This window comes from Geotrypetes seraphini, chromosome 3, assembly GCF_902459505.1.
Source record: "Geotrypetes seraphini chromosome 3, aGeoSer1.1, whole genome shotgun sequence".
In the NCBI taxonomy this organism is placed as follows: Eukaryota; Metazoa; Chordata; class Amphibia; order Gymnophiona; family Dermophiidae; genus Geotrypetes; species Geotrypetes seraphini.
Genome location: NC_047086.1, coordinates 87,372,772 through 87,398,122, shown reverse-complemented (window position 1 = coordinate 87,398,122; position 25,351 = coordinate 87,372,772). Strand labels below are relative to the sequence as shown.

The window sequence follows — 25,351 nt, the reverse complement described above, 5'->3', positions numbered from 1 at the left end:
GCAGATCAGTCTTCAAGATCACCATTTTCCAGTGGATTTTGACAGCTATCTCCTCTACCTACATTGTCTGCTTCAAACAACCATCAGTGTTGTTGAAAGCACATTCGACCAAAAGAGTAGCCTCCTCTTGGCAGCAGATTCCTGGGAGAAGGAGGTGGTTTCAAAAGCCGTGATTGACACCTTTCTACAGTATTCTTGTGAGAATGGACAGATTACCCGAAGGTTTAGCATATCATTCATGTTTACTGGAAAAAATAATTATCTCTTTTTTTGTAAAAAGTGGGAGCAGATGTGAGGCCAAATGGCAGGACATGATACTGGTAGTGGTGATTCCCTACTTGAAATCTTATATATCTCCAGAGACTGGGATATATTTGGATATGGGTAAACAACTTTTAAGTCAAGTGATTATAGTTAATTGCTTGCCTCAATCTTGGGAAGAAGGGTGCCCAGGGAAATCATCTTGAACTTTCTTCGACCAGATATTTGTTGAGGGCCCTTAGGTCTAGGGTGGGACTAAATCCCTTCATCTTTTTGTGAACTAAGAAGTATTTGGAATGGAATCCACCTCTTTTCTTTCCCCTGGTGGAACAGGCTTGATTGCATGAGCCTATATGAGATAAGTACTACTTGATGCTGAGAGCTGAGTCATGGTGCTCTCTGTTGGCAATTTGGAAGAGGCTCACACTAAATAGTCTTGGAGAGTTAGAAGGGGTCACTTTGCTTAGAAAAAATTCAGCCTTACTTCAACTGGTAGTCCGTCTGGGATGGCTACGTTTATGGCATCTATGCTGTGCTAGAACCAATCAAAAGCCTGCCCCCTGTTGTGACTGGGGAGCAGGCTGTGACTTCTGGGCCCGCTGCTGCTGAGGGCAGAAGCATGGGACCTGAGACTCTGGGGAGGGTGATCAAGGGATGTGAACCTACACCTTTGAGAATAGTAAGAATCCTTCCAGCTACCTTTATGAAAAGGTCTAAGAAGTGGATGCTGACGGAGTAGGCAGAGATAGGGACTTGATGGTGTCTGTTCTTTTCTGTTTAATCAGTGACCTTCTTCATCTTATCCCTAAAAAGTTTGTCTCCTCAGCAAGGGATGAACACCAACTTTTAAAACATATAAGCAAAAGCAATGAAATGTCCACAGCAGTCTTGACTGAATAAACAAACTTATCTATTCAAAAACAATCTCCTTTCATACTTTGTCTTAACTATAGTTAGTAAATCGCCAGCACTTCTTTTAAAATATATCACTAGAGATAACATTAGCAATAGTTTAATTAGAATAGATCGTAAACTTATGTTTATGAAGATCCCGCCAATGTAGCTCTCAGTTCTAACGCCTTTCCTTTTAAAACATTCTTCAAAGCTTCTAAATTCTAGCGTCTGATGCTGCCAGCATTTCACAGCTAGAGGCCAATGTATCCATCCTGAGCGCTCCACCTCAGATCCTCAGGAGTGATCCGTATCAGACTCGGCAAAGTAGTTCTCATAAGACATTTGAGTTTGTGCCTGCCTCGAACCACTGGATGCATGGCCAGGCTCTGTGTGAGAGGTATGGGCCCTCTCTTGGACTCGGAGGTCACTTCCTTCCCTGATTGGCTGGGGAGGAACATTGGATCACTCGATGCTGGTTCTGATGAATGCCTGACAATCAGGTTTCCAAGATGGGCTGGAGCAACACTATGTCTGACACCAACGTTTTTGTTGCCATATCCTCTTCTAACATGACCTGGAACCACTCCTCAGGGACAGGCATTGGTAAAGGCAGTACGGAAATGGCTTGCAAGGATGAAGGAGCTGAATTAGAGGTGGGATCCCAGCACTGGGGAGACCAATGCATCAGCACCACTTCAACGGAAGGGGAGTTGCCCTCAGCGCTGATGCTTCTTAGTTACTAGTGATACTGGTGAGCTGAAGCTCCTGGCAATGCACGGTTGAAGAGAAATAGTGTTGATGCTCTGGAACAATTTACCACTATATTTACGTACTGAACCTTCTTTTGAAAAATTCAAGCGCTCTCTTAAAAGCTTTTTGTACAAGGACGCTTTCGAAGCATAGATAGCATTATCTATAAGTACTAAATCCTAGTTTTTAATGAGTTTTATGAGTAGGTCGCCAAAATATTCTATATTTTATTTTATATTCTGGTTATGTGATCCCACCATATGTGTTTTTCCTTAAATGTTTCTCTTTCTTTCCTTAAAAATTGTAGTTCACCCCCTTTTCCTTTTGTACCAGTTTGTAATAGAATGTGTTATACGCATTGAAATATATGATATTGCGTAGATAACAAATCCCAATAAACTTGAAACTTCTTGGTCTCTGCTTGATGTACGACATCATGATCCCTTGGTGCTGATGAGGGTGGTGGCATGGAATTCTCGTGGACCCTCTGTCAGGTGCTACTGATGCTAGATGTCAAAGCAGGGAGTGATCTCTTTGATGCTGAAGCATCCCCAGTGTCCGTTACAGCTCCTGATAGTATAGGGACTGTTTCCAATGGTGCACCAAAAGGTTTTTCACACAGGGTCTTTTGACTCTTCTGTGTTGTGTGTTTCTTTTATTTCTGCATTTGAAGGGCCAAGGCACAGTGGGCACCAGTTGTGAGTATTAGTCACAGACATGGTCCCACTCCACCGTGAGCACTTAAACCTTCTGTGAGGCTTCAGGGACATAGCTGGAAAAAAAAGCTGAAATCAGGTGGTTCCATTTTAAAAATGTGTGTGCTTTTAATTTTTTTAAAGATGATCCTGACCGGGAGTTCAGGCCTAGGCTGTGAGCTGCAGAAAAATAAAGGAAACTTTAAAAGTGCTGAAAATAGGAATACATTTAATTGAAAAAGCTGGTATTTATTCGTTTTTTTTCCACTGCTTTTTGATGATGCTTAGGGCTACCTATTCAATTTTAAAACTAAGCCTTCAGTTTCTATTTAATTTTAAATAAAACAGATGCTAAGAAGACTGAGACTTGCCATCACTTTTTCTTGGTCTTCAAACTAAAACAATTTCTTACTTGTTAATATGTTAAGAGAAAAAAAATGAAAGTATAATTTTTTTCTCTTTTTAATGCTTTCTCTTGTCTGGCAAATACAAATGTATGCTGCAAGTAGAGGGCACTGTTGGTTTAATTATTAACTCTCATATTTCAACAAAGCATTCCTTTCTCTCTTCTGTGGTGTGTAGCATGCTTGTTAAAGCTCCTGAAATGCTCCTCATTTCTCTACACAGTATTATTTACTGCTTTGTTAATCAAAGAGCGCTGAAACTCAGGCACTGGCACAGTTAACTTTTTTAATTCAGCAGATCTTGAAGTTGGTTCATAAAATGTTATGAACATAGAAAGATTAGATTCTTATCTTGATAATCTTCTTTTCTGTAGACAGGTGTAGAGGTCCTGAAAAGCTGGGTATTTACCCCCAAACTGCGTGTTTTTGCAGAAGGCATCAATCATTTTCTTTGGCTATGTCTCCTTCCCTGGTGGGCTGTGCTGCAATTCCTCAGTTTGTACCAAAGCAACTGAATACAGGTAGTCCCCGGGTTAAAAACAAATTACGTTTTTAAGTCAGACTTGTATGTAACTCAGAATTTGTATATTTTAAGATTCTTGTTGCTTACCTCTGCTCCCAGCTGACAAAAGGGCCAACTGTCCCTACCAGTGCTCCCTCTAAGGTACCCGATACCGATATCGCATGTAATCCAGTACTGTACAATAGCAACTACAGTGCCAAAGGATATCAGATTACCCTCTTGAGCAACATAGCTCTGGAAGGGTTACTTCCTCATATCTCCTACAGGCACTTTTCTTTCTATTATTATTATATTTTTCATTTCCTTTCATTCTCAAAATTGACACAATTGAATCATTAAATTGGAAAATAAAATCTTATCCCAGGACAAGCAGGCATGATATTCTCACATGTGGGTGACGTCATCTACGGAGCCCCGATGCGGAAGCATTTTCAAGCAAACTTGATTGAAGATTTAAGTTTGCTCTGCTGCTCCACGCATGCGTGCCTTCCTGCTCCACTAGGGGGCGCATCCCCTCGTGGTCTCCAGTTCAAAATTTTCCGCTGAGCCTAGAAGACGTGTTTTTTCAGGCTCTGCCCCAACTGCCTTCTAGCACCGCGATTTTTTCTTGTTTTTCTCGATTTAGTTGCTGTGCGCGAGTTTTCCTTGTTTCAACTGTTCCTGCTTCGTTTTTCACCGACCCGGAGGCTTCCGGGTCCCCGTGGCCGCGTGGCTATTCGAGGCGCGGCCAGTTTCGATTCTATGTCCCGGCCTTTGACCGGCTTTAAAAAGTGCTCCCGGTGCGAGCGGCTTCTTTCCATCACAGACCCGCATCGCCGGTGCATCCTCTGCCTGGGGGCCGCTCATCCAACCGACTCCTGCCCCCAGTGCGCTACTTTCCAGAACCGGGCCCTCCGTCGAAGGAAAGCCCGCATGGCGGATCTTTTCGCCCCGGACCAACCCTCTACCTCGGCCTCGAGGTCGGCCCCGGCCTTGACCTCGGACCCGAATACCTCGGCATCGCCTTGAGACTCTAACCCGAAGTCCTCGGGACAACAGAAAACCTCGGCTCCGGGTAAGTCCCCTCTTCCCTCTTCAGGTTCTGTACCAGCAAAGAAACCGGCCTCGGGGACACCGGCGACGCATGGCGGAAATCCCATGCTTACAGCCCCGGAGAAGCCCTCCAAGCCTTCGGGCCGTGCCTCCACCACACGGGAATACTCTGATACGAGGTCGCCCCCGGTGGAGTGCACCGAGGCAGTGGACATGCCCTCGATGCTGTCCGTGCCCGTTTTCCAGGACCTACTCCGAGCGATGATCTTGTCGGAGCTGTCCGCTGCAATGGCCCATTTGCAACCGGCCTCGAACTCGACCCCGCATGTGCCAGACCAGCCTGAGCCTCGCGTCGAGCCACCTCGAAGAAAAGCGCGCAAGCTTCGCCGCATTCCATCCTCCTCGGACTCCTCACCGAGGCACCCGAGGCGCTCTCCCTCCACAGACCGCCGCGGTGCAAAACGTGCTAAAACGACAGAAACCTCGAACCGCCGTACCTCCAAGAAGGCCCGGGGTTCCCCCACTCTACGAGACCGTTCACCTACACCTCGTACGGGACCGCTAAGGGTGGCTGAGTTATCACTCTCCAACCCGCGCATCCTCCGAACTCCCCCTCGGACCGGGACCCCGACCCGAGGTTGTAGGTCTTCACCGAGGGAGTCCGGGTCGAGGTCACCGATTCGACACCGATCGGTACCTCGAACCCCGACATCGTCTCCGAGGGGCTCCTCGAGACGTCGGAGATCTACGACCCCGGAACACTTTCACAGTACTTCCCCGGTCTCGGAGCGTGGATCGGAGCAGGAACCTCGATACTCGAGGGAAGCCTCCCCATCCTTCTCCACCCGACGGAGGTCTCGTTCACCGACCCCGCACGGGGCCTCGGGAACATCTCGCCCATCCTTCACTCGCTTTGTCCATGACATGGGCCACGCTTTGGACTTAGACCTCCAGTCCGACTCCAGATACTCTAAGGAATACCTAGCGGAGCTGGATATGCCATCACTGCCCAGAGAGTCCCTCCGCTTACCGCCTAACCCGGTACTCCAACAGGCCTTCTTCAGGAACCTGGAGACCCCCTACATGGTCACAGCCGTACCCTCCAAAATGGAGGCCAAGTACCGCACAGTACCCTACCCGGGATTCGAACAACCACAGCTCTCCCACCAGTCGCTGCTAGTAGAATCCTCCTTGAAAAAGGCCCACCCATCCCGGGTCTCAGCCGCGGTCCCCCCAGGCCGAGAAGGCCGAACCCTAGACAAGTTCGGCAGGAGACTATATCAAAATGCCATGATGGCCTCTAGGGTGCAAAGCTACACTTTCACCTTCACATCCTACCTCAAACACCTCATTGGACTATTGAGAGCCTTTGAGACTGACCTACCGGCCTCCCGCCAAGGAGCGTTTGACCTGCTTTTAGAGTCCCTCTCCAACCTGCGCCTCCATCTATTCCACGCGGCCTACGATGGCTTCGAACTCTCCTCCAGAGAGGCAGCCTTTGCTATCGCCATGCGCCAACTAGCTTGGCTGCGCCTGGTCGACATGGACCCCAACTTACAGGACCGGTTGGCTAACCTACCCTGCGTGGGAAAAGAACTGTTCGACGACACGATCGAGGCGGCTATAAAATGCCTCTCCGAACACGAACGCTCGTTTGCCTCCCTCGTCCGGCAAAAACCTAAACCGCCCGCGCCCAGGCCGTTCAGGGCCCCTGCACGCCGCTACCCACAAAAATCCACCCCTCTCTTCTCGCGGCCTCCACCCAGGCGTCCGCAAGCCCACCACCGGGCCATGCCCAAGTCCCAACCGCCTGCGACTTCCAAACCATCCCCGTCCTTTTGACGGGATTCGCGGAAGGGGGCGGGCCCCCTTCACCATAGTCCCAGGCCTCCTTCCCATCGGGGGCCGCCTCAAAGCCTTTTACCCTCGCTGGGAACAAGTCACGTCGGACGCATGGGTCCTTGGCGTGATCTCATCAGGATACTCTCTCAACTTTCGGGCCATTCCTCCAGACAACCCCCCAAGGAATTGCCCTTCCAACCGGACGCAGCTACCCCTACTCCTCTCCGAGGCTCGAGACCTGCTTCACCTCGGGGCAGTGGAGGAGGTTCCCCCCGACCAACGGGGGAAGGGCTTCTACTCCCGTTACTTCCTGGTACCGAAAAAAACGGGAGACCTACGCCCAATACTAGACTTGAGACGCCTCAACAAATTTCTAGTACGGGAAAAATTTCGGATGCTTTCCCTACCGACCCTCTACCCCCTGATCGACGAGGGCGACTGGCTCTGCTCCCTCGATCTGAAGGAGGCGTACACACATGTACCAGTACATCCCGCTCACCGCAAGTTCTTGCGTTTTCAGGTAGGGGACTGGCACCTACAATACCGAGTCCTCCCCTTCGGCCTAGTATCATCACCTCGGGTCTTCACCAAGTGCCTCGTGGTGGTCGCAGCAACCTTACGTTCCCAGGGCCTCCAGGTATTCCCCTACCTGGACGACTGGCTGATCAAAGCCCCGTCCAGGGAAGGGGTTATCTCAGCGACCCAACAGACTATTACCTACCTACAAAGTCTGGGGTTCGAAATAAACTTCCCAAAATCCCAACTACGCCCCTCGCAGTCCCTACAGTTCATCGGGGCCACGCTGGATACGGTTCGCCTCCGTTCCTTTCTCCCCCCTCCGCGCCTAGAGGCATTAGTAAGTCTGAGTCGAAGGATCTCTCTGCTGACCTCGGTATCAGCTCGACAGATGATGACTCTCCTAGGCCACATGGCCTCCACCGTCCATGTCACACCCTTCGCCCGCCTCCATCTGAGAATCCCTCAATGGACCCTGGCCTCTCAATGGCGTCAAGACTGGGACCCGATCGACCGTCCCGTGACAGTGACTCCTTCCTTGCAAAGATCGCTCCGCTGGTGGGCCGACTCTTCAAATCTTTCCAAAGGTTTACTCTTCCTCGCCCCTCATCACAGCAAGGTTCTCACCACGGACTCGTCAGAGTACGCTTGGGGAGCCCATCTGGACGGCCTACGCACGCAGGGGATGTGGTCAGCGGAAGACCGCCGCTGTCACATCAACGTGCTAGAGCTCCGGGCCATCTATCTATGTAGCTTTTCAACATCTGCTCCACGACCGGGTGGTCCTCATCCGAACCGACAACCAGGTAGCAATGTACTATGTAAACAAACAAGGAGGAACAGGGTCTTGGTCCCTCTGTTGGGAAGCCCTGCGCCTCTGGAAATGGGCAATCTCCAACAACACCTTCCTTCGAGCGGTGTACATACAAGGAGAACAAAACTGTCTGGCGGACAGACTCAGCCGCCTCCTCCAGCCACACGAGTGGTCACTGCACTCTCAAACCCTACGAAAGGTGTTCAAACAGTGGGGGACACCTCAAATAGATCTGTTCGCATCCCCCCACAATCACAAAGTGCCTCTCTTCTGCTCCCGGATGTACTCCCCGGACCGTCTCGAGGCCGACGCCTTCCTCCTCGACTGGGAGGGAAGGTTCCTGTACGCGTTCCCGCCGTTTCCTCTGATCCTGCGGACGCTTGTCCACCTGAAAACAGTACAAGCCACCCTGATCCTGATTGCTCCTCGCTGGCCACGCCAGCCTTGGTTTTCCCTTCTACTTAAACTCAGTGTCAGAGATCCACTGCCTCTGCCTCGGTTTCCCTCTCTACTATCACAGGGTCAGGGTTCGCTGTTACATCCCAATCTTCAATCTCTTCATCTGAATGCTTGGTTTCTTTCCCCCTGACTTCTCTCCCCGTGTCTCAATCAGTCAAGGAGATATTGGAGGCCTCTAGAAAGACCTCAACGAGAACCTGCTACTCCCAAAAGTGGACCAGATTCTCAGCCTGGTGCTCCTCTCACAGCCAGGACCTGGTGTCGGTCCCCGTCCCCCTGGTCCTTGACTATTTACTTCAATTATCTCACTCCGGCCTAAAGACCAACTCCATTCGAGTACACCTCAGTGCGATTGCAGCCTTCCATCAGCCCCTGGAAGGGAAAACCCTCTCGCTCCACCCCCTAGTCTCTCGCTTCATGAAGGGTCTTCTGAATGTCCACCCTCCTCTCAAACCTCCTCCGGTGGTTTGGGACCTTAACGTGGTTCTGGCTCAACTAATGAAACCTCCATTTGAGCCCCTAGACAAATGCCATCCAAAATTCCTCACTTGGAAGGTGATTTTCCTGCTTGCGCTCACTTCCGCTCGGCGGGTTAGTGAGCTACAAGCTCTAGTGGCGGACCCACCCTTCACGATATTCCATCAAGACAAGGTGGTACTCCGCACTCATCCAAAGTTCTTGCCTAAAGTAGTGTCTGATTTTCATCTCAATCAGTCCATTGTCTTACCTGTGTTTTTTCCCAAGACCCACTCTCATCCCGGAGAGGTGGCGCTCCACACTCTTGACTGTAAGAGAGCGTTGGCCTTCTACCTCCAACGCACTCAACCACACCGGAAAGTCCCACAATTGTTTTTGTCCTTCGACCCAAACCGGTTAGGTCACCCAGTCTCCAAGCGCACCTTGTCCAACTGGTTGGCCGATTGCATCTCCTTCTGCTACGCTCAGGCTGGTCTCGCACTGCATGGTCGAGTAACGGGACACAAGGTCCGAGCGATGGCAGCCTCCGTAGCGTTCCTCAGGTCCACACCTATTGAGGAAATCTGCAAGGCTGCCACGTGGTCTTCGGTTCATACTTTCACCTCCCATTACTGTCTGGACTCTCTGTCCAGGAGCGATGGCCGGTTCGGCCAATCGGTTTTGCGAAATCTATTTGCCTAAATTGCCAACTTCCCTCCATCCCTTTTCAGTTAGCTTGGAGGTCACCCACATGTGAGAATATCATGCCTGCTTGTCCTGGGATAAAGCACAGTTACTTACCGTAACAGGTGTTATCCAGGGACAGCAGGCATATATTCTCACAACCCGCCCACCTCCCCGAGGTTGGCTTCTTTGCTAGTTAAATGAACTGGAGACCACAAGGGGATGCGCCCCCTAGTGGAGCAGGAAGGCACGCATGCGTGGAGCAGCAGAGCAAACTTAAATCTTCAATCAAGTTTGCTTGAAAATGCTTCCGCATTGGGGCTCCGTAGATGACGTCACCCACATGTGAGAATATATGCCTGCTGTCCCTGGATAACACCTGTTACGGTAAGTAACTGTGCTATTCACCCTATCTTTGTTGTCTCCCTCCCTCCATGCTGTACCTCCTGGCTTGCTCCCGCCTGGCTGTTTTATGCCGCCCCCGGTGTTATCTTCTGGCCGGCTCCCTCTTCCTCACTGCCACAGTGCACAAAGTCGCGGGCAGTAATTCCTCACGCGTCTCATGCCTCATCTAGAAGCCTTTCCTCTGACGTTCCGACGTCAGAGAGAAGGGTTCATGCGCAGGACCCGCTGCCTGTGGCTTTGTGCACTGTGGAAGTGAGGAAGAGGGAGCCGGCTAGAAGATAACACTGCATCAATTGCACCGCAGACCGGCGGTTGAAACACTGTTTCAGGCCCGATGCATGTGCCGGCCTTGTGGACCGGCAGGAAATTTCTGTGGACCTGCTGCAGTCCGTGGACTGGTGGTTGAAGAACACTGCTCTACAGGACACTCTCTGAGATTCCTCACTTGGACTCGTACCTCTCAATACACTTTCCCTGAGCCTGAATTATCTGCTACCAGATTCTTCAGATCTCATCTTGCTCCACATCCCTGACTTTGATATCAGTGTCCATGATTGCCTAGCACCTATTCCATATTCAGAAGAATTACTTTTTGGTGACAATGTGTAGGAGACTATGCACAGCTTCTTTGTCATCAGCAGAAGCATGCCTGTCATCAATGAACTGCTCAACAGGTTCAACCAGGTTCTACACGCACTTTCCAGTGCCACTCATGGGTGCATTGTTTTGGATGTGCCTCTGCAATGCATACCTATCATTTTGCTTTTCTGCCTCCTCTTGGACCAATGGAAGTCATCTTCCACTGTGACATCAATGCTGGCCTTCATGTCCACTACAAAGTTTTCTTTCTTGAAGCTTATCTAATAGGAATCTCATCTCCTCAAATACATTTCTCCCAGAGCAATCATACTGTGAATGGAACTTCCAGGATTAGTACTTGGTTTATATCAATGATTCTGATTAACTCCCTTTCAGTCTTGGGCTAACCCATCCACCAACCAAACAAACAAATTCTGCTTTGCACTGTTTAGTCTTACACAGGATTTCAATTACCCTGTTACACCAACTGGTGTCTAATATGCATATGCCTTGTTTGCATGCTTTTATCTCTGCAGTGGATTCTGTTCTTGCAATGGTCTGAGGTTATAAAGATGTGTTCTACTATGTATCTTCCACATACTGCTCTCGTGCAAAATTCATCAATGTATGTGTATGAGCCTCCTCCATAGTCTGGGACTTCCCAAGCACACAGTGAGTAATTGGCACTGCTCTTCCAGAGTTCCAGCTTATTCTTCTCTTCCAGGTTTTCTCTTTTGGTCTTTTTTATTCATTGTACTGTATTATATCACCACACAACAATATCTGCACTCCCTTTTACCATAGCGGGCAGTGAATGATCTTGCCCTGCTTCTTTCTCATGGCTGTATTTCTACAAGCTTAGTACTTTTTTCCCACTGTGCTAGTGGGCTTTCCATTTCACCACCTGGTACCAGATCCTCTCCCCTTGGGAAATTCCTCCTAAGGACCTCTTTGAGTCTCACGTTGCTTCAGTTCTCCTTCATATTACTTTCCTCATAGCTATTGGAGGATGATTTTCTTCTAGGTTGCACAAACACATTCTGATATGCATTTCTGCCGATGGATAGAAAGTTACTCCAGAAGTTGTTAACACTATCTAAGTGCTTACTGCCATGGGTACAAACCCAACTTGTGGCTTCAACAACTATTTTTCACCCTCTAATTGCAAGGTTGTTCCTCATACTCCACTTGACCGACAACTAGCTACCATCATTCTTCCACCTTTTTGGGCTCAGGAGTAATCTAAGGAAATATTTTTTTTACAGAAAGGGTGGTAGATGAGTGGAATAGGCTCCCAATACAGGTGGAGACAAAAACTGGGACAAGCATATAGGGAGAGGAGAAGATCATCCTGCATCATAATCTAAGGAAACTCAGCTGCCCCTCTCATCAAGCTCCTATCCGACGCATGGTCCGCCTCTCGCAGACTACTTAACAGGATCCAATTGAACCTCCCTTCAATGAAAAACCTCAAGTACAGAAGAATTTTCCAATCCATGTTCACCTTCCTGGGAGTCAAAATCTGGAATGATTGCGCAGAGACGATAACAACAGAAGCCAACCACGCCCAATTCCGGAAAAAATGGAAAACCTCTTCTCTTTGATAATTAATTTTATAAGATCACCATACGCACCTTTTCTTTTGCTTAATACAGTTAGTTTTCCTTTCTCCCCCCTTTCCTCCTTACATCCCCTCTTGCCCATTCTATCCTTTTCCTTTTCAAGTCACGTAAAGCCTGTTTAGGTTTGTGTGACTCACAAATACTAGATTAGGAGATAGTAGATGCTGTAGATGGGCAGACTGGATGGACCATTTGGCTTTTATCTGCTATCATGTTTCTATGTATTTTTAACAGTATGGAAAAAAAAAAGAGAAACATTTATTTTCCTTTTCCGGTTCACTCAGAACCGAGATTTTCTGTTTCATAAAACCTTCACTCTCTGAATTCAGCAGTCAGAAGGACGTCTCCTTCTCTGTCCAATTTCTACTATCCTACCTGGTACTAGAAACCATCCAGTGTTTGATTATTTTGCTTCTGTTGGTTTTGTTCGACTATCTAGTATAATCCCTCACCAGTTGCATCTAAATTCCTAGTCATTCTCTTACTATTCCTGTTTAACTAAGCTAAGGAGAGATTCTATGTTGTCATGCTTAGCGCTCATGTCTCTCAGTCCAGTGATCCAACTCCATATCTCAGTTGAACCTGAAGTTAGATTTTTATGGCTCATATTTAAGCTCACTGCTGTCAGTTCCTCCAATATTTCCTTTTAGCCATAACACTCTCCCTGAGCATCCATTTGTTTCTACAATAATGGATGCATTCAAGGATTCTAACCTCTGCTATTTTTGACTTTCATTTCCTGTCTTGGAAAGTACCACTTCTATTTTACATTACTTTTTCTTATTTGAGTCGGTGAGCTTAGAACACTGACCTTTATTCACCTTACAGAAGAGCTACCAGAGCTCTCAGGGTAATCTCTAGGGAAACACTGCTGGCGACTTCCTAACCCTCAATAAGCCCAATCAGCCAGTTCCCTATCATGCAACGACCTAAGCTACTTTAGGCTTCACATAACCTGTTTCTTTTTCATCTTTTATGTTTAAATATATTTACTGAATGTCAAAGTGCACGCAAACATATCAAACAGAGTATAACAATTTTCTTTGGTATCTGCACAGTGTAATCCCCTCCCCCTTATCTCTTAGCACAGAACCAGTTCGTAAGCATAAGCTGCAAACAAGTAAAGTCATAAATTCAAGAGTCGACTCCGAGGGTGAAGAGTGAGATCCATCCAGAAGTTTTCCCAAATCAGACAAAAGCAATGGCCAGGACCAGTGGCAAGATCCGTAAATTGCCTATGTTCCAAAGAGGCATGAATTATCATCAACGATCTCTATTGACTATAAGTCGGTGGCTCATTAGACAACCAATGTGACAGGATGGCCTTTTTGCCTAGTAGTATCACTCGAGTAGTATCACAAAAGCAGTCAATCTTTTAGGCTTAGGGGACGCTATTTGGTAAAATCCAAAAAGTGCTCTTGAGTTGCCATCCATCCCCTGCCCCAAATAGATGTGGTGTACTAGCCCAAATGATTCAAAAACGGAGTGATATGAGGGCAGGACCAGAACATGTGACCCAGTGTGGCATGATTCTGATCACATTTAGGACAATTATGAACTGGCATAATGCCCATCTGGTAAGCTCGCATGGGTGGAATTTAAAGACGGAGAATAAACTTAAGTTGCAGTTCCCAATGCAGTATGTTGGAGGACAACTTCCTCAAATTTTTCAGCACCTGCCGCACTTGTTGAGCAGTAAGAGTACATTGAAGATCCTCTGCCCAAGTTGCTGCTAAGATCTCAAAGTTGGTGCCCAGTTGACAGTCTCGTAATCCCACATGGTGAAATCTCAATGGAATCAGTTGTTGAGCAGACAGACTAAACATTTCTGATAAAGCCTCTCGGCAGTCCTCCGTTAAATGGCAAGCAGACAGGGAGTGAACATAATGGCGAATTTGAAAATAGGCAAACATATCCATCTCAGGTAAGCCAAACGTGCGTTGTAGAGAAGCAAAGGAGGCAAAGCTCCCCTCCTCCGAATACAATTGGAAGATGTAATGTAATCCAAGGGTTGCCCACCTCTGAAAAGGTGAACTCTGTAACCCTGGTAGAAAATCACAATTGCTCTGAATCAACAAATATGGAGTTAACCATAGGTGACAAATGTAAACATCCACAAACCCATCGCCTCATCCGTCTCACAGGGAAAATATAGGGTAATGTGCTACCATGGAATGGAGAGCCGGGGGTTGATGCATGCAACAAGTAGCTAATATGATATGGAGATAACAGTGAGAGTTCCATTAGAGTAGCAGAAAAATAGGATGTACCTCTAAACCAATCATTAATATGTCTCATCTAGAATGCCATCGCATACCAGCGAATGTTCAGCAGCCCATAACCTCCCCGCTCCCTGGATAGACAGGCCCTAACAAATGTCATGCATGGTCTCTTGCCCCACCATACATAGCGTTGTAGCACTCTGGTGAGTTGGACATGGTGGGTATGTGATGACAAAAGTGGTAAAACCTAAAATCTTTATGACCATTTTGGAAAGAGCACCATATTATACAATGCCACGTGTCCCACCACCAATAATGGAAAAGTAATCCAAAGTTTGAGCAGCTGCAGTGTCTCCTCTAATAACGGGGAAACATTGCAAGCATACATGGTAAACATATCCCACGGTAACCACACGCCCAAATATTTTATCACCGTCACGGCCCACATAAAGGGGAATCCACCTTCCCATGTGTCTTGTGATGTAGTCGGAATAGCTAAGTTATTGGATTTGGAATACTTCAACGCAAATCCCGAATAGAATCAAAATTCTTCAGGGGATTGCATAAGATTTGTAAGGGAAGAATGTGGCTGAGTCAAAGTAAAAATTAAATTGTTGGCAAATGCCAATACCTTTACCTTCTGTGCTGCAAAAGCTACCCCTGTTACAGCAGGATCCTGTGATATCGTTCTCAAAAAAGGCTCTAAATATAGCAGAAAACGGAGGGGGGACAGTGGACATCCCTGTCTAGTGCCTCGTCCTATCGGAAAGCTACCCGTTACAGTATCATTGACTAATAAATGCACCACCGGGGACTTATACAAAATCTGTAACGCCTGCGTATACCAACCCGTCACCCCTAAATAGTCCAGCACCCCAAACAGATATGTCCAGTCCACTTGATCAAAAGCTCGTACTGCATCTGAATTGACTTACAGCATTGAAATGTCCTGAGCTTGTGTATGAGCCATTGCTAGTATCACTTTACGGACGTTTTGAACCGACTGCCTACCTCGCACAAAACCCACCTGTTCTGGTCCTATTAATTGAGGGAGAAGGTGGGAAAGACTGTCAGCTAATATCTTGGCCAAGATTTTGATGTCAATATTAAGTAGTGAGATAGGGCGATATGAATCAGGAGAAGTTGCCTCTTTACCAGGTTTCAAAATCTGTGTGATCAAGTCCTCATTTGCGCCAGTGGGAAATCTTCCCCCTATCTATAATATGAACATAGTAATCAAGCAAGGGCATACCAATCTGAGAGGACAGCAATTCATAAAACTCAACTGTAAAGCCATCTGGACCTGGGGCAGAATAATTCCGCTGGTTCTGAATCACCCTCTGCAATTCTCTAATAGTAATGGGGGTATTCAGGGATTCAATTTCTAAATCTGTTTAACTTGGGCATACCCGAGTCTTCCAGGTAGTCCCCAACCAGAGGTCTAGCTCCAAATTCCTACCTCACATAGAAGTCCTTAAAATAATCCAGAAAAAGACCCACAATCTGATCTGTTTTATGGTGTAGCCTCCCCGTGCCATCTTTGAGGCCCAATACAAACCGCAGTCCTCTCGCCCTTTTTGTTAGGTATGCTAACAATTTCCCCGAGCGAGTCCCATATCTGTGATATTTAAATTTTTGATAGAACAGCATTTTCATGGTACGTTCATGTATGTGAGAGTTAAGAGCTATTTCTATAGAAAGCAAAGTTTTCTTTGCAGTAAAGGATGCAGGCGTAGCGTAATTACATTTGGCAGCTGCCAAGTCACGCTCCAAACGGAGAATTCCCCTAGGTAGCCGTTGATTTCTAGCTATAACATAGGCAATACAGTCCCCCCTGAGAACTACTTTAGCTGTACTCTAAAACAACTCTGGTGTCTCTACGTGTTGGCCATTAAAATCCAGGAAGTCATCCCACTTTTGTAACAGAAAATCTCTAAAATGTTCATCGTGGAACAAGTAGCTTAGAAAACGCCACCCAAATCAAAGAATGATCTGATATGACCGAGGGTTCTATAGTCGCCAAGTCAATATTTAAAAAGGTTTGTCTATTGGTAAGGATATAATCAATTCTGGAAAGTGTGCCATGGGCTCTGGATCTATGGGTTTAATCCCTCTCGTTGGCGTGAAGCAGATGCCACGGGTCTACCAGATCCAAGGCAGCACAAAGATAGGGGAGTCCACGTGTCTCCGGTGGCAAAATACCTGGATTGGATCGATCACGGCTGGTATCAAGGACCCGATTGTAGTCACCCGCTAAGAGCACAGGGTCTGCCATGTGCTCCAGCATCAGAGCCTGAATGTGTTCAAAAAAGGAATAGTCGTACATGTTAGGTGCATAAATATTCAAGAGATGGAATGACTATGTTCCCACTGAGTCATGGAGCAGCAAAAAGCGGCCCTGTGGATCCCTTTCCACTACGCGAACTGTATGTGGTAGGTACTTTTTAATTAAGACTGCTACTCCCGCCCGCTTTTGTGGGGCAGAGGCCACTTACATCCTTCCCACCCAAGATGTTCCTAGTTTGGAGTGCTCTATATCTGTCAATTGAGTTTCTTGGAGGCATACAATGTCAGCTTTGCGGCATTTCAACTGATTCAATATTTTGGTCCTCTTGATGGGGGATGTGATACCTGACATATTCCAGGACATTATTCTTAATGAGTTAGCTAATGACATTAATGGCTATGGATGCATATCATGTGGTGTGCTAGTATAGTCAGTGACATACCCTCCCAGGCTCCCAGCCCTACCCAGGAAGGGTGATCCAATATTAGGCAACTGAGCCCAGAACTAAAAAAAACAAGCCTAGGATACACTCGCCCACAATAACAAAAATAATATAACAATAAAGTACTCACATATAACAACAGTATAAAAAATCCCCAATCCTCCCCCACGCCCCCAACACCACCCCCCATCCCTCCATTCCCCACCCTCTTTTCCCCTCCCCACCCTCCGAACTAGACACATCAACAGGACTCACGAAAGTAGGCCTGTAGGTGTATAGAATCATGGAAAGATGCCCTTCTGAGCCCCCGAGTCATACCATAAGAGAGAACAGATATGTCCTGAGCAGCATCCGCCCCCCCCAAAAAAAAAAAACCCAGTAACCATGATAAATACATAAGCAAATTGGCATACAAACAGAACCTTTCAAGAAAAATAGGACAATAATATTAGGTCCAACTGAGTTATAACCTTTGGATAAAAGTATCATACACACCACCACCTAACACAGTGGTCTCAAACTCGAACCCTTTGCAGGGCCACATTTTGGATTTGTAGGTACTTGGAGGGCCTCAGAAAAAAATAGTTAATGTCTTATTAAAGAAATGACAATTTTGCATGAGGTAAAACTCTTTATAGTTTATAAATCTTTCCTTTTGGCTAAGTCTTAACAATAATATTGTCATTTATAGCTAAAGAGACATATGATCAAGAAACTGTTTTTTACTTTTGTGATTATGATAAACATACCGAGGACCTCAAAACAGAACCTGGTGGGCTGCATTTGGCCCCCGGGCCGCGAGTTTGAGACCACTGACCTAACAGGTGTGGTGCCAACCAGGGAAATAATAGGAACATAGCTGTGAGGTCCCGGACTACAATCAAGTGGATTCCTGTGGGTATAGCAAATGGGTGTTGAGGTAGTTGGCTGCTTCTATAGAGGAATCAAAAGTGTGCCACTGGCCTTGATGTTGGAGACGAAGAATGGCTGGGTAAATAAACATAAATCACATCTTTTTTCTCCACCAAGGTGGAACAGAGCGGGTAAAACATTTATCGTTTCTCCGTCAAGGCTGCCGAGTAATCTTGAAAAATGCGCACCTCAGAATCTCCAAATTCCAAGTTGTCTCTAAGTTGTTTATATTTGCGCAGAATTTCAACCTTGTGATTGTAATTTAGCAATGTGACGATAGCCATCCACAGGCGGGCTTCACGATTTTATTTGCTGCCCAAGCGGTGTGCCCTTTTAAGGCATATGGGGCCCAAATCCTCCCGTAATGGGAAGTTCTCCTTCAGCCAGATTCCATGGTCTGTATAATAGAGGGACCTGCCACCGTTTCAGGGATCCCCAGGAACCGGAGATTGAACCTGCGTGACCTCTTTTCCAGGTTTTCCAGCCGCTCTGTCTGTGCACGGGTAAGATCCCTGTAAGGCTTGTATTGTTTTGGTCTGATCCCCCTGTGCATCATCGAGTCAGCAAACTCTGGTTTCTAGTTCAGTCGTGCGTCTAGTGTTGTCCGTAATCATATTTTCCAGCCGCTGCAGTTGTTCTGAAAGCCAATCAATACTAGGCTGCATCGCCAGTATAACGGCCTAGGTTATGTCCCGCAGCGCCTCCGGGGATAGCTGACTCACCTCTGCGGAGGGGCCTGGTGCCACCTTGTCATCGACAGGTTTCTGATGCTCTCAGTCTTTTTTAGCGGTTTTCGTGGTCATTGGGAACGCTGACGCTTTTAAATATTTGTCCATGCACCAACTCACCACCAAAGGAAATCCTCCGGGATCAGTTTAGTTATTGCTGTGGCGACTAAAGTGTGAGATTGAAACTTGGGGCCCGGGAGCTCAGGCAGGGTGTGTCTGCCCACGCTTACTGCATCACATGATCTTAATTCTTTTTCATCTTTAAACATCTCACATTCCAGAACCCAACTAGACATTCTATCGGGGTCTTCATAACATCATGCTTTCCTAACCCTATGTTAGCATTCAGCTGCTACTGTGAGGTCAGGTTACATTTAGCAACCTCAATCAGTGATGGCTTTATTGGATTACAATATTTGCCTTTTACTCTTATTGATCACATCTTTGTACTAGTTACTAGTTCACCAATTTCCTTCTTCCATTGCTATGTACATACTCGTATTACATGGTATGTCCAAGTTCATTCAGTGGTACTCCACCATTTATTCTTTATTTAGAGGACAACTCTCCCTTCATCCCTTTCAGTTAAGCTAAGGAGTCCCATCTGTGAGAATATGCTGCCTTCTTGTCCTGGGATAATGCACAGTTACTTACCTTAACAGGTGTTATCCAGTGACAGCAGGGAGATATCCTTATAGTCCGCCTACCTCCCCTAGTTGGCTTCTTCATTTGGGCAAAGAACTGATGATCTTGCGAGCCAGCATTGGGCTTCGCTATAAGTTAAAGCACTGTTTGTACTAGGCTCCGTCCCTGCTGTCCCTGGATAACACCTGTTACAGGTAAGTAAGTGCTGTACCCGCAAACTGGGTCTTGCAGAAAGCTACAGTCATTGCTTTCTGCTCCTCTCGCATAAGAGGAACAGAGTGCCCTAGTTTTTTTTCTTTCGGTAAGCGAACCGTACAGAAGTGTTTGTTCTGTTCTTTTCTGCTCTGCTTATTTTTCTTATTTGCAACATAAAGATCAACTGTTTCAGTGCCTTTGGTGCCCTGAAACTCCTTATTCAAGAGCTCTGCCTGGGAAATGAAGCAGTTTCTGTGGAGCTGGACTGCAGCTTAACAGGGCAAACTTTGGGTGGACCTGTGGAGCCAGCCTGCTGTGTGCCACCTCAGAGTTCAGGGTCCATTCCCCTGGGAGTGAGCTTGCCTTCTGAACCTTTCAGAGGCTTATGAGCAGACTGTATGCACCCTAAGTAAGAGCCCTTGGGGTATCAGGGTGCAGGCTGCATTTTCTCCCCTCTGTTCTTGTCTCAAGGTTCTGAGGGGGCAGAGGTTTTGGTTAGGGTTCATCTGATTGGCAGCCTGAAGATTTTTGGATTGTTTAGTGAAATTTTGAGGCAGAAATTCCTTTCCCTTCACTTCAGCTGCACAGAGAGTGCTGACAGGCAGGCACTGCAGAGACTGCAAATACAACCTCATTATTTCCTATACGAAAATCAGGGGGTGGGATGTGTTTGACAAAAGTCATTTTTAGAGGTTTCTGGGGTAGGGTTCAGGTCTCCCACCTCCAAAACACCTTTTTCAGCGTTTTCTCTTTTTTCATTAATTTTCCACGAGCTGTTTTTTTGGCGCAAATTTTCAGGCGGTGGCCATCTTGGATTTTTATTCCCCTTGAGTTTGTGAAAAATTGACAGGGATGGAATCCTCAGCATCTGATCTCTTTAATTTTTGTGCTGATTGCACCGGATTGCCAGTGGGGAAGCATGCATGCACCACATGCTATGGCATGCGCATGGAGGGGATGGAAGCTTCAGGCCATGCAAAAATGTGTGTACTTAACTGTCTCCATTTGGGTCTTCCTCTGAGACCTTTCGCTTAGTAAATGGAACTTTTTGAGCTATGTAAAAGCTTAATCTTCATTACCGTATTTTCACGCATATAACGCGTGCGTTATACACGATTTTTACAAACCGTGCATAACCTTGTGCGTTATACGCATGAGCGTGTTTTACAACTTTTTTTTTTCAATCCGATCCAGCATCCCCCCTGCGAACTGGCATCCTCCCCCCCGCTTGCATCACCCCCCTCCCCCGCGATCCTACATCCCCCCCAGCACCGCAAAACATCTCTTACCCGATTGGGCACCGGCACCAGCACCAATGCACAGGATGTGCCAGTGCCAGTGCCCGAAGATCCTCCCTCGTTGGGCTGGGCTGGGCAGTGCGAAAGAGATCCTCCATCTTCCTGCGCCGGGCTGGACTAGGCTTTGAGCATTTGCGCATGCTCAAAGCCTTCTGGTCTCGCTCTCTCCGAGCTCTCGGAGAGAGCGAGACCAGAAGGCTTTGAGCATGCGCAAATGCTCAAAGCCTAGTCCAGCCCGCCGCAGGAAGAAGGAGGATTTCTTTCGCATCGCACCGCACTGCCCAGCCCAGCCCAGCCCAACCCAACGAGGGAGGATCTTTGGGCACTGGCACTGGCACATCCTGTGCATTGGTGCTGGTGCCGGTGCCCAATCGGGTAAGAGATGTTTTGCGGTGCTGGGGGGGGATGTAGGATCGCGGGGGAGGGGGGGTGACGCAAGCAGGGGGTGGGGAGGATGCCGGTTCGCAGGGGGAATGCCAGATTCAAATTGAAAAAAAATGCTCTCTCGGGTAAGCGAGCGGGGGGGAGGATGCCGGTTCGGAGTAGGCGGGAGGAGGTTTTGGTATACGCGTGTGCGCGCTATATTTTTTTAACATAAATTTGTGTTCTCCGCGCGCTATACCCGTGTGCGCGTTTTACACGGGTGCGCGGTATATGGGTGAAAATACGGTAAGTCAAAAATTAGGTCAAAATTTCAATTTGCAGCTTTTGTTTGTGAAGATAGGGTTTAGAACCAATTTTAACAATTGGGCTAGACTTGACTCTTATTTCAAGAGTCTTGACATGGGACTTCAGTAAGCTGTTTCTCATATTTCTTTTTTTTTTTTTAAATCTTTATTCCTTTTTATTTCTTTCAACAAGTGTACAGTATTATTACAATTAATTTACATAACACACTTGGCATTCTTAAATAATATTATTATACATGTTTTTATTTCCCCCCCCACCTCCCACCCTTTTCCATATCAATAAAATATTCCTTCCAAATTTATATATAACTATACATCCCTTTTTGATAATACAATTAATCTGACATGAAATCTGTCCCTCCCCCCATCCTTCTTCCTCAAACACTTTAAACATTTTATTATACCCAGTAATGCACAACAATAAATATCCCATCCTATTACATATATCTCCTTATTTTTCATAACAACATATTTCCAATATTTTTCCCTCCCTATCCCTCCCATCCCATCCCATTTCTATATATTATCCCCTAAGGAAAAAGAATAAACTTTACTCGTTATAATATTCAATTAATGGCCTCCACACCTCTTGAAATCTTTTAAAATACCCTCTCTGTATCGCAAGAAATCTTTCCATCTTATACATATGACAAACTGAGTTCCACCAAAAATTAAAATTCAATCTAGAACAGTCTTTCCAATTAGTTGTTATCTGTTGAATTCCCACTCCCGTAAGAATCAACAATAATTTGTTTGCTGCAGATATTTGGCATTTGGCCCTCATACACATTCCAAAAATCACTGTGTCATAGGATAAAGCCACAAGACTCTCCATCAACATATTAACTTGATCCCATATTGATATCCAAAATGCCTGAATACAGGGACAATAAAATAAAAGATGGTCTAGAGTTCCAACTTCAATTTTACAATGCCAGCATCTATTAGACTTAGAGCAATCTAATTTTTGTAATCTAGTAGGGGTCCAGAATGCTCTATGCAACAAAAAAATACCATGTTTGCCTAATAGATGCTGACATCGTACCTTTAATTCTCCAAGACCAAATACGTGGCCATTGAGATGCATTAATCTGATGCTTAATCTCAATGCTCCAAATATCTCTTAATCCATTTTTAGGCTTCTTATTCAAATAATTAGATATAATTTTATACCACTTTGCGGCCTGGTGACCCAGAAAATCTGCCTGGAAACATAAGAATTCTAAGCTGTAATGATCATTTAAAGATTTCCATTCAGGGAACCCCACCTGAATAGCCTGCTTCAATTGCAACCACTTATAATTTTGTTTTTATGACCATATTTATGTTGCAATTGTGAAAATTCAAGCATCTTACCATTATCAATTACTTCCGTTAATGATCTTATACCTGCTTTAATCCAATCTTTCCAGACAACCTTAAACCCGCCTATTTGTATCTTGGAGTTTACCCAAATAGTCTGTTTCGATTTTAAAATAGAATCAGTAGTTAATTTGTCTACAAACCTTAATGTTTTCCAAGTATCCATTAATATGTTTCTCATATTTCAAGGTACTATAGAGCTACATAATTGTGTTAATATTTCCTATTTATTTTAAGTACTTTTTTAATATAGTTTTTCTGGCATATTGGTGAGTCACACTTCTCACGACGATGGCGAGCCTAGTGTCTCAGAGCCTGCTGTCCTATGTGGAAGAAGGAAATACTGCTGCCTTGAAAACACTTCTTGAAAAATGCAAAGATGTGGATGAGCGAAATGAGGTATGAGAAATTTGATTTTATGATATATGATAACCTGCACTATTTCTTGTATAACTTTTCTAGGACTAATAGCTACCACGCTAGTAATTGGTGTACCCCCAGGGGTTCTGTCTTAGGACCTCTTCTTTGCTTTCTCTACACCACTTCCCTCTGTGCCCTGATCTCCTCCCATGGCTTCCAGTACCACCTACTGTATATGCTGATGACTGCCTGATCTACCTCTCTACACCCAAAATTTCACCTAAAGTTCAAGAAAAAGTCTGTCTGTTTGGCTCACGTTGCTGCTTGGATGTCCTGCCATCATCTGAAACTAGATTTGTCTAAGACTGAGCTGCTCCTCTTTCCTCCTAAACCCTCTGTTCTTCTTCATCTGTTCTCCGTCTCTATAAATAATACTGTCATTGTTCCAATCTCCTCTGCTCGCAAAGTTGGAGTGGTGTTCGATTCCAACCTCTATTTTTCTACACACATCCAACAAACTGCTAAGGCCCGTCACTTCTATCTCTACATTGCCAAAATTTGCCCCTTCCTCTCTGAGCACACTACCTGGACCCTTCTCCACACTCTTATAACCTCATGCTTAGATTACTGCAATCTACTTCTAACTGGTCTCCCGCAGTGCCGCCTTTCCCCCTGCTTTCTTTGCAAAACTGTGCTGCATGACTCATCTTCAACCAATCTCGCTACATTCGTGTCACCCATCTCCTTAAATCACTTCATTGGCTCCTTATCCACCTTTGCATACAGTTCAGGCTCCTGTTTCTGACCTACAAGTGTGTTCATTCTGCTGCCCCTCAATATCTCTCCTCTCTCCTTATACACCTCCCAGAGAACTCCGTTCCTTAGTTAAGCTGCTCTTAGCTGTACCCTTCTCCTCCACTGCCAATTCCAGACTTCATTCCTTTCATCTAGCTGCCCCCTATGCCTGGAATAAATTACCCAAGTTTGTCCGCCAAGCTCCTTCACTTACCTTGTTTAAAGGCAGACTGAAAACCCACTTTTTTGATATAGCCTTCAATCCATAACCCAACTGTCCACCAACCTAGCCAGCAGATTAACCGTTCCCCTTAACTGTATCCATGACATCCTGTTTGTCTTGTTTGTTTATATTGTAAGCTCTTTCGAGCAGGGACTGTCTTCTATGTGACTGTGTACAGCTCTGTGTATGTCTGGTAGCGCTATAGAAATAATTAATAGTAGTAGTAGAAACAGAAAAATTAAGGCAGATTAAGACCATATGCAAATTTCCAAGTTTATTAAAAATTTGATATATTGCCCATCAAACTGTCTAAGTGGTTTACAATGAAATCTTAAAAAGATAAAAAAATAAAAAACATAATACAGAAATATTCTAATGTGTTAATTTATATAATAAATATGATAAAAAAATACAAAAATTACTCAAAAGGAATAAAGGGAGCCTATCTAGTCCTCCTAACCATGCCATCCCTTCCTCTTTCCTAGAGATCCAACATACTTGTCACAAGCTTTCTTGAATTCAGATACACTTTTTGCCACCACCACCTCCACCGGGAGGCCATTCCAAGCTTTCACCACCCGTTCCGTGAAAAAATATTTTCTGAGGTTACTTCTGAATCTGTTCCCTTTCACCTTCATCTTATGCCCCCCAATTCTAGAATTTCTTTGGGCCCAAAATGAATATAAGACACTGTCTTATTTTCAGGGAAACGCGGTAGTTATCTCCTAATATATTACTGTATATACTCGAATATAAGTCGAGACTCTCATTTCCCCCCCCCCCCAAAAGGAGGAAAAGTGGTTGACTTGAATATACGATGGGTGGCTTAATATTCAAGTGTCCTGCCCTGCCAGGCTCTGTACCCAGTCCCTCCGTGCCAGGACTGCATCCAGTCCCCTTCCCTCCTTCCCCTGCCAGGCACTGCACCCAGCCCCCTTCTCTGCCAGGCTCTGCACCCAGCCCCCTTCCCTGTCAGGCTCTCTACTCTGTCCCCCCTCCCTTCAAGGCTCTGCGCCCTGTCCCCCCCCCCCCGCCCTGTCCATTGTACCTCCTCTCGCCGATATCCTGCATACCGCTGCGCCTTCCTTATGACCCGTGTACCTGGAATCCCTGGTGGTCCAGAGGTGTAGTGGGCAGAAGCGAGCCTTCTGTGCTCCTGCCTCGCTGGTTGCTGCCCCAAGTTCTGGCGGTTCAGCTGTATCGAGCAGAAGTACGCTTTGGGCGCTGGTGCTTGGCACTGAGAAGATTCCTGAATGG

At 46.2% G+C, this 25,351-nt stretch overlaps 1 protein-coding gene across 4 annotated transcripts in view; it reads left to right on the top strand.

The window, feature by feature from the left end:
• The window catches only part of KIDINS220 (kinase D interacting substrate 220), a 306,588-nt gene that overhangs the window by 10,602 nt on the left and 270,635 nt on the right, over positions 1-25,351 (top strand). For 3 of the 4 annotated variants that reach the window (XM_033937373.1, XM_033937372.1, XM_033937370.1), the window contains exon 2: positions 22,970-23,115. In XM_033937373.1, the coding sequence (XP_033793264.1) occupies positions 23,008-23,115 (108 nt within the window). In that variant the 5' untranslated portion in view covers positions 22,970-23,007. Of the gene's footprint in view, positions 1-3,440; positions 3,526-22,969; positions 23,116-25,351 lie in introns of those variants that run through there. The other variant, XM_033937371.1, reaches the window with a different exon arrangement.